Source organism: Tupaia chinensis, unplaced genomic scaffold, assembly GCF_000334495.1.
Source record: "Tupaia chinensis unplaced genomic scaffold, TupChi_1.0 Scaffold000008_1, whole genome shotgun sequence".
NCBI lineage: Eukaryota > Metazoa > Chordata > Mammalia > Scandentia > Tupaiidae > Tupaia > Tupaia belangeri.
The window spans coordinates 678721-688782 of record NW_006159437.1 but is presented as its reverse complement, the minus strand read 5'-3'; the positions used below and the strand labels follow the sequence as shown (position 1 = coordinate 688782).

Sequence of the window (10062 nt, the reverse complement as noted above, 5' to 3'; positions counted from 1 at the left end):
TATATATATAAACAGAAAAAGAAAAGGCTGACAAATACTAATATTGAGCTGTCAGAAAAGTAATGTATTTTTACATAGACTTTTCTGATGACCCAATAGCATGAAATCAGTCTTATCTCATGAATGCAAATCATTAACTTAATACTAAGGTTGTGAGATAAGTATAAAGGGACTTTTTTCCTACATATATAAGGTGTTATCTTCCTAAAGGATAATAGAGCACATATAAATGAGAAAATATTTATGGATATATGCCATGTTCTCTTAGGAATTTTGGTTGGATGAGGATAGGAGAAAGTAATAATAATCTCCATTCTCCTATCACAGCCTCCCAACCCAAAACCTTCATCTTGGAAAAGATAACCCAAAATCAAACTTAAGAAGAAGAAAACAGAAGCAGGGAGAAGAAAGAGGGAGGGCAAACAGAAGTCTAGGAAGTCAGCAAACGCAAGTTGCAGGATCCTTTCTCTGGTTTCTCTGCTGTGATCTCTTTATAGCTGTCCATAAATAGTGTTTCCTTAATTCTGGGATCTATTTCCTCAACATTATAAAAGTAAATCCCTATTTATGATTTTATTGTGAGCTATTGAGAAAATAAGACTTAGAAACTGAATTTTGCATTTTCAGGAAATATGCCAGTTCATCTAATGAAAGATAGTTGAACAACATGTGGCCTTGGGATGATAAGAGTTTTATGTTGGCTCCAAGTTCAGCTTTGGCATTTTCTAGCTGAGAGAGCTTGGGGTAAACTGACTCAACCCCTCAGGTCTCACCTATAATGTGGGGGTAATCATACCTGCTTTTACAAAAAAATTTTTTTAGAGAATTTTTTTAAATTTCAAATTCTTTTATACATTCAATCACATTATTTAGCTTGTAAAGTGAATATTCCAACATGTGTGCATTTCTCCCCAGTCCAGTTGATAATACTATAAAGTATCTGTTGATGATAACTTTACAATCATACCTACTTTAAAAGAGTTGTTTCAAGGAGTAACTGAAATGCTGCATATAAAGCATTTGCACAAGGGCATGCTCAATAAAGGTTAGGCCTTGACTCCATTTCCTGCCTCCTCTTTCCTTTCATGTTCCCTTCCTTCATCCTCCCTCCTCTTCTTACCCTTCCCTGCCATTTGCCACGGCAAGGAAAACAGCAGCAGATTCTGTGTGTGTGAGACCGCACGGAGTCCAGATCTTTGCTGTTTGCTTGCATGACATTGTCCATGTTTTATGTAATGCTTTAGACTCTCATGGTCCCACCTGACTCTTAAGCTCTTGGCTACCAGCTCTTGACAAGTTCTAGACACTGTTGTAACCAACACTTCAGCCTCAATCACTGTTGTTTCATCTCTTCTGTCATCTACAGATTTCTCTCCCTCTCTGGAGCAGGTTTAGGGTGCCAGAGCTGCCTTTACTGGATTCATAGCAGAAGCTGAAACAAGACCATTGGAGATACATAGAGGCACTTCTCCCTCAGCTTCTAGAATGTGAAGAAGGGCTGTAGAACAGAAAGTAGACTCTGGTTGCCTCAGTAGCTGCCTAAAGGGATCAGGTCACGGTGTAACTCTCTGGAAGCATAAACTTTGACCACAGGAAGCAGAAAATAAGAGTGTGGGAGCATTCATTCCTCTCCCTCTTTCTTCCAATAGTCTGTATAGCCTCCATGAGATCTCCATGAGATCCAGCAATGATTATGCTCAGTGAAGCAGTTTCCTGCTCAGTAATGCATTGCTTTGTTTGGGTTTGCTTTGTTTTGTTTTTATTCATCCTTCCATTTCTCACATCTCACTTCCTTTTCCCCCCTCACTCTTGAATCTCTCAATAATGCAATAGCAATGAAGGCTTGATTACTCTTTAGTGTTCAAGGGAATTGGAACTAAGATACCTCTAAATTACATTTTCCAGAATCTCTTGGTAACTACCTATGGTACAGTTTGGGGAAATACAATAAAATGAACTAATGGGACACTAAAGAGAAGAGAGAAGCCAGGGTGCCCTCTTCCTCCTCATTGCAGAAAGTACCTCAAGTAGTAGCTGTGAGTTCTTGGCGTGTCTCTCTAGTCCTGGAGAAGGTGTGGATCCCTACAGTTGTTCATCTTTTGAGTTTCCTCAGTATCATCTTTAATTTATTTATTTTATGCTATACCTGCACTAGAGAGAAAGAAAGTGACCCCCCCAACAAGGCCTGATCAGATCTTCAGTTCTCCATCCCATCAGAACCCTGTATATACAGAGGCAACCAGCATGTTTTCCATATCACCAGGTCAGAGACTCTAATTCTGGTCAGTTATGTAGAATCCAGTGTCCTCTGGGCAGCATTTGATTGCTATTCTATAGGGCTGACCCTATTTTTACTTTTATAGTTAATTTTCTATATTAACTTCCCTCTATTTAGCCGCTTAGCATGGATTTTATCCAAATAGTCAACATGAGCTCCTTTCTTACTGACTGGATTGTAACCTAACACACAATAAAACAATTTTTTTAATTGTATTTGTGGTATGAGTGTAATAATTCTCTGCCACCATAATATATTTATAAGATATATTTATATTTCTTTCATTTGTACCTTTTTTCAGTTTTGCTATAGGGCACATACACTCACTAGAGAGAGAGAAAGAGAAGGAAATGAGAAATAACCACCCCCCCGAGGGATGATCACACCCAATCCCTTCTCCTCCATTCTCTTTTGGGGATTTTGGAAACTTATGCACATGCACCTGGCATGTTTTTTGAACCGTTGGATCCAGGACTTGAACAGCACAGTCGGTCATGTGGGATCCAGCGGCCTTAACCTCTATACCACCTATTGGCCCAATATATTTATGTGCCTAAAAATTAATAACATAAGAAAACTGAGCTTTTAAGTATATCAATGGAAATCACCATAACGAAGTTCTATGGGTTTTTAGAAAAGAAGTCAAATTATTATCTTAGCATTTTATAAGAAATTTAATATTAAAATAGTCCTTTTCAAAGAACTTTTTTCCCAGTTAATATAAGAGGCTGCAAAATTTTATGAGAAAATGGAATGGAAGTACACATTTATTTTGATGCAAAATTTTTTGAAATCCACGCATAGCCTTTTCATAATATGTATTTTCTATGGAATTTTTGAAGACTTCTTGTTCAGACACATGTCCTACAATCTCCTTGTAAGCTGCCTTTCTCTCTTGCAGAGGCTACTGAGATCTGGCTCTATGCATCCTGGGCCTGGTAGGTGGCAAATGAATGGTGTTAGGATGTAAGTGCTATTGTTTGGTAAATGGGATTCAAATTTCATTTGTTTTCATCAGTATCATCTTTAATTTATTTATTTTATGCTATACCTGCACTAGAGAGAAAGAAAGTGACCCCCCCAACAAGGCCTGATCAGATCTTCAGTTCTCCATCCCATCAGAACCCTGTATATACAGAGGCAACCAGCATGTTTTCCATATCACCAGGTCAGAGACTCTAATTCTGGTCAGTTATGTAGAATCCAGTGTCCTCTGGGCAGCATTTGATTGCTATTCTATAGGGCTGACCCTATTTTTACTTTTATAGTTAATTTTCTATATTAACTTCCCTCTATTTAGCCGCTTAGCATGGATTTTATCCAAATAGTCAACATGAGCTCCTTTCTTACTGACTGGATTGTAACCTAACACACAATAAAACAATTTTTTTAATTGTATTTGTGGTATGAGTGTAATAATTCTCTGCCACCATAATATATTTATAAGATATATTTATATTTCTTTCATTTGTACCTTTTTTCAGTTTTGCTATAGGGCACATACACTCACTAGAGAGAGAGAAAGAGAAGGAAATGAGAAATAACCACCCCCCCGAGGGATGATCACACCCAATCCCTTCTCCTCCATTCTCTTTTGGGGATTTTGGAAACTTATGCACATGCACCTGGCATGTTTTTTGAACCGTTGGATCCAGGACTTGAACAGCACAGTCGGTCATGTGGGATCCAGCGGCCTTAACCTCTATACCACCTATTGGCCCAATATATTTATGTGCCTAAAAATTAATAACATAAGAAAACTGAGCTTTTAAGTATATCAATGGAAATCACCATAACGAAGTTCTATGGGTTTTTAGAAAAGAAGTCAAATTATTATCTTAGCATTTTATAAGAAATTTAATATTAAAATAGTCCTTTTCAAAGAACTTTTTTCCCAGTTAATATAAGAGGCTGCAAAATTTTATGAGAAAATGGAATGGAAGTACACATTTATTTTGATGCAAAATTTTTTGAAATCCACGCATAGCCTTTTCATAATATGTATTTTCTATGGAATTTTTGAAGACTTCTTGTTCAGACACATGTCCTACAATCTCCTTGTAAGCTGCCTTTCTCTCTTGCAGAGGCTACTGAGATCTGGCTCTATGCATCCTGGGCCTGGTAGGTGGCAAATGAATGGTGTTAGGATGTAAGTGCTATTGTTTGGTAAATGGGATTCAAATTTCATTTGTTTTCATACCTCCCAAGGTGCTTATGGGAAATAAACAACCCCCCCCCCCTTCACTCCAGTGGCTGTGGAGAACCGGTGTATTTTCCTGCTGCAAGGTACACAATATTTCTAAAATTGGCCTCTAAGAGCTTTGCATTTATAGTCAGTGCTTTGGAAAGGCTCAGCAACAATTTCTGGAATCTCCTTTGGTAACACTGCATGGGTGTGGTGCAAACATGAGGCTAGAAATACTTCAGTCCCTAGGCAGGCACAGTGATGTACACAGACAGTCTAGCCTCTGAACTTGGTTCTCTCAGAATAGAAGTGGCACGTGAGCATCCATTCACGGCCTGCCAGCAGTCATAATAACAGAAGGGGATTGTCAGAGGGAGCTAGAATACAGTCAATTGTTGGAACAATTTTTTTTTCTATCAGATTTTTTCCCTTATATTCTGAAAAAACAAACTTTGTATTTCTATAAACTGTTTCACAGTGATTGTCTGCATAGTAGACTCAATGCTGCACCCACATGGGAAAGGCAGTCTAAGCCAAACATGTGACAGCCTTTGGAGTATACAAGTGCACAAGCCCAGGGCTCCTGTATTCTCCCCACCTAAAACTTCAGTGCTCAGATGTCCTGGGTTTCCCCACCTACAGGTATCCCGGTAAAGGTATCCTGTACAACAGCCAAAAGAAAGTTTGAGGCTTCTCTCTGGATTTCAGAGAACATCCTCCTACACACCCCAGACAGTTTGAAAGAATTCCCTTTGGGTAAGAACCCTTCTTAGGATGAAGCAGCATTATCTGACGGCCAGTACACACTTGTTTGGCTGCATCCATTTTTGCACTATTGAAATAATCCTGCACTGACCAGAAGCCAGCAGAGTCATCAAGCTCCTGGATGCCCCACTCTACCCCAGCCTCTTAGGACTTCTTGGCTAAATCATCTCATAACTCACCAACTCAAAGGTTACCCATTGCCATGGCAGGAAGCCCCCAGCACCCAGTCCTAGTGTGAAAATAAATTCTGGTCAGATGGTTCTCATGCCAGTTGTTAAATGTCTTTAATGTAACTTCTGCCAAGAAGATGCAAGATATGAAAACTAGTGCTGTCCACAGGAGTTAGTTTCTTCCTCAAAGTGGTTAGAGTCACTGAAAGTTTCAGTCTACCCAGACTGCTCAGCGGCCAGATGTTGCAGGTTTCAAATCCTCCACTTTTTTTTTTTCCCTTGAGAGAGTTTTGCTACAGGGTGCGTGCACTCACTGGAGAGACAAAGAGACAGAAAGGGAGAGAACAAACCCCAGGGGGATGGCCATGCCGCAATTCCTTCTCCTCCATTCTCCTTTCGGGATTTTGAGCACGCATCCGCATACATACTTGAACTTAGAGTGAGTTTCGAGCCACTGGCTCCGGGACTGAAATGGCAATTGGCCATGTGGGAGTCCAGCAATGTAATCATTACGCCATCTACTGATCTACTGGTCCCCCTCCTTTCTTTCTTTCTTTCTCTCTTTCTTTCTTTCTTTCTTTCTTTCTTTCTTTCTTTCTTTCTTTCTTTCTTTCTTTCTTTCTTTCTTTCTTAGAGTGTTTTTGTTATACGGTGAGTACACTTGCCAGAGAGATAGAAAGCAAGAAATCACCCCTACCCCCTGGGGGTATGGCCACTCCGCAATCACTTCTCATCCATTTTCTTCTCGGGGTCCTGGGCACTCATGCACATGCATCTGGCATAAATTTTAAGCCTCTGGGTCTGGGGTTCAAACTGTTATTGACTACGTGGAAGTTCAACCATGTAATCACTATGTCATCTGCTGGTTTCCCCACCACTTTCTTTAGGGAGTTGAAATAAGGCTTTCCCAGCATCCGCACCAGAACTTACATGTACATGACTAGATTCTTTTTCTAAGAACCCCTCTGCATATTCCCAGGGTGACTTCCCCACAAGGATGGTTCTGCAGCTCTGAAGCAGAGCATGGCAGAGCAGCACAATGGCACAGGAAGGCCAGAGGCTCACCATGAGCTTCTCCAGCTCCAGCTGTGCTGAGCGACGTTTATGTGACAGCCTGTCTGCTTCCTGAGATGAATCACAGAAAATTAGAGATGGGAAAGACCTATTAGGTCATCTAATCTGTACCCCTGCCAGTTTACAGTCACTCCCCTGTGCTCCACTTCCTAGTGCATCCTCCAGTTTGGTTTTAAATAGCCTGGAATGCAGAGAGTGCTGCTTCTACGCCTTCTTCACTGAAACTTCTCTTGCATGTGCTTAATATTTGATGTTTATTTACTCTAGCTTTCTGTTTACAGTAATGTCAGGTGACTCACTTGCCCTAACTTTCCCCTTACAAAAAAAAAAAAAAAAGAAGCAGCAGCTCCAAATTCCTGATAATAATTACAAAGTGGGTACTCTCTACTGACTAGGAAAAAAGTAGTTTCAGGAGAATCAAAGAACTAGATAGAGGAAAGGGAAATGATAAGAAGAACTTCTGTTACCTTACTTCAACTTTGTTATTTCAGTTATATGCTTATTTAGCGTTGTTCAGCTTTGATGTTAATAGCTAGAATTATGAGTAAGCAGTATTATTGGTTTGTGTTTTCACATTGACTTCCATCTCAATTTTTAATTTGATTACTCATCCTCTTTCTTTCTATATTATATTTAAGATCTCTGCTCATCACTGTGATTCCAATAAAGACTACTCCAAATATTCTAGCAGTTTACCTATTCTATTTTCTAATCTTTTTTTGTCCATTTGAATCTAGCTAGACATAAGAAAAATAGTAAGGCTGCCACACACTTTCTGAATAGTTATTTAAGAAAAAGTTCTGTTTTTCTTTAACAATACCCAGTTAGTAGACCACCTTGTGGATACCATTCAGGAATGCATTTGTGTCTTACCTTAATCTGCCCCTTTAAGCAAGGTTCACTGCACACAGACCGTACCACTCCACTCTTGTTCATCTGGATTTTGTAATCATCAATATTCAGCACTCCTTCATGCCAGGTTCCAACGTGTACATAGTCATAGCGATTAGCTTCAGTGTACTGCAGATTCATTATATCATACCTACATAGAGAACAATATGTGCATCTTGGAGAGTACAGTCATGACAAAAATCAGGACTTCTAGCACAGCAAGGTGTGGTCCATGTCCATGAGTTTCTCTCTCTTACACACACCAGCACATAATCATGGGAACCCTGTCCTAAAGACCCCATTCCAGGACACTATGGAGGGATTCAGTTTTCACTTAACATCTTTATAATACAATCCAAGTCTGAGCACAAATTTTGGGGTATACCCAATCATTGTCCACTAAGACCAAATTTCAAAACATGAATATTCTGGGGACAAATCATTACCAAAACTGTAACAGGACATAATATACAATACAAAAAACTTCATAAATAAATAATAATAAAGAGAAGGGAGATAAAAGCTCAAATCATCTCATATCCCAACATAAACAACTGTCAACATTTTAGTTCATTTCTAATGTTTCTTTTGATTTCCAGAATATGTATTTTATTCTTTATTCTCTGTGTAATATCCCTGTTTGCTAAAGAATATATTACTTCTATAGTTTTCTCTCTGCTTATCACCTTTCCAAAATAATTCTTTGTGTGCTGAGCTAGTCACCATCATCTGCAAATCATTACTCAGTAGGTTATTTATAGATAGATAGATAGATAGATAGATAGATAAATAGATAGATAATTTTTATGCTTTTTATGCATTCAATCACTGTATATCAGTACAGCATGCAAAATGAATTTTCTTAGCGTGAATACCCTGCATATTATTCCAGTTTCACTATGTTATTCTTTGAACAAGTAGCTATCCATAAAAACTTTAATTTCTTTATTTGATTGCTTCTATCCAAATTTCTTTTTCATATTTAGTTACCATTTTCATTACATCCAATTAAAGGAGGTGAGTTTTACCAGTCTAGGGCCTTTTTAAGTGCTAACAGAGCAAGAAATCTGAGAAAGGCATCTTTAATTAGTACGGATGTTGAGGATTTAACATGTTGTGCATTGACATTTAAACTGATATCTTTCCTGATTAGGACAAATGTTTTTGAAACCAAATAATTGGTGTCAGTTATTTTGGTAATTTCAAATGCCAGAATGCTACACAATGACAAAACACAATTTAGAATTTTTCACTGTAGTAATCATATCACTACACATATGTACATCAAAATATACCTATATGTCATATTCTATACAATATAAATGACCTTTAAGAGGTTTGTGAGAAAATGGAATTAAAAGTACGAGTTTATTTTTGGTGCAGAAAATTTTTGAAATCTGTGCATAATCTTGTGTATTTGTTTTATTTTTTGTTTTTTGCTATAGGGTGCATGCACTCTCCAGAAAGACAGAGAGAGATAGAGAGAGACAGAAAGCGAGAAATCACTCCCCAGGGGGGATGGCCATGCTGCAATCCCTTCTCCTCCATTCTCTTCTCGGGATCTTGGGCATGCATGCACATGCACCCGGTGAGTGTGAGTTTAAGCCTCCAGGTCCGGGACTCGAACAGTGGTAGAATACATGGGAGTCCAGCGACATTGCCATTATGCTAACTGCTGGTCCCTCTTGTTTCATAAAACACATTTTTCATAAACTTTTTTAAAGGAATCTCTATATATTACACACAAGAAAAAAAATTTTTTTAAAAAGTAGACATCTTTACTGCAGCCAGAGTAAATTCCAGTGGCCAAAATTCATCTTTTTTCAGGGCAAGATGTGGAGCACATTCACCAGTGAACTAGAAAGAACATAGAAGTTAGTAAAATGTGTGAGCTGGATTTTTTCTAACCATTAAACCATAGAACATACTACTTAGGAATGTCACTAAACTCTTTAAGTCTCATAAAGTTCTTGCAGAAATTTAATATAAATCATGTAAAAACATGCTTTATGATGGAGACACGTACTTTCAATGTATATGTCTACAGTCTGAATGCTTACATCCCACCCAAATTTGCATGTCAGAAAAGTGCTTGCACATCAATGTTTACTACAGCATTATTCATGATCTCTAAGACATGGAACTAACCCAAATGTCCACAAACAGATGAATGAATGGAAAAAGTGTGGCACATATACTCTATGGAATTCTACTCAGCCATAAAAAAACAAGGCCCTGGCATTTGATAAAAAGTGGTCAAATATGAAGGATCTATTGCTGAGTGAAGCAAGTCAGGATATAAAAGAAAGATATTGTATGTACCACTTACTAAATACCAACTATTTGCACTTTACAGTAGAGATCAAAATATCAGAGGGAATAAAAGCAGTGAAAATAGTTATGGATGCTAGAGACAGTGTGGAACAGGGTGGGACAAGGGAAGAGTACAGAGGACAGCAAGAAAACAAATAGAGAGGCATGACGTTAGTGGGACACAGAAATGATTTATTACCTGTTGATGATAACATGTATTGTATTTTCAACTAGACTGGTCTGAGTAGTATTTCACGTTGGGTAAATTCTTTTTACAAGCCAAATGATATATAGTGATTGAATGTTTAAAATAATAATAATAATAATCTGAAAAAATTGATGAAAAGCTATTTGATGATGATGATGTAGATATTAATATCTTTGTC

The 10062-nt window shown here is 38.1% G+C and overlaps 1 protein-coding gene across 2 annotated transcripts in view; it reads right to left on the bottom strand.

Annotated features, from left to right (window-relative positions):
* GRM1 (glutamate metabotropic receptor 1) overlaps positions 1 to 10062 on the bottom strand; it is a 561669-nt gene that overhangs the window by 80404 nt on the left and 471203 nt on the right. For both annotated transcript variants that reach the window (XM_006139863.2, XM_006139861.2), the window contains exon 7: positions 7346 to 7514. In XM_006139863.2, coding sequence (XP_006139925.1) covers positions 7346 to 7514 — 169 coding nt within the window. The remainder of the gene's footprint in view (positions 1 to 7345; positions 7515 to 10062) is intronic.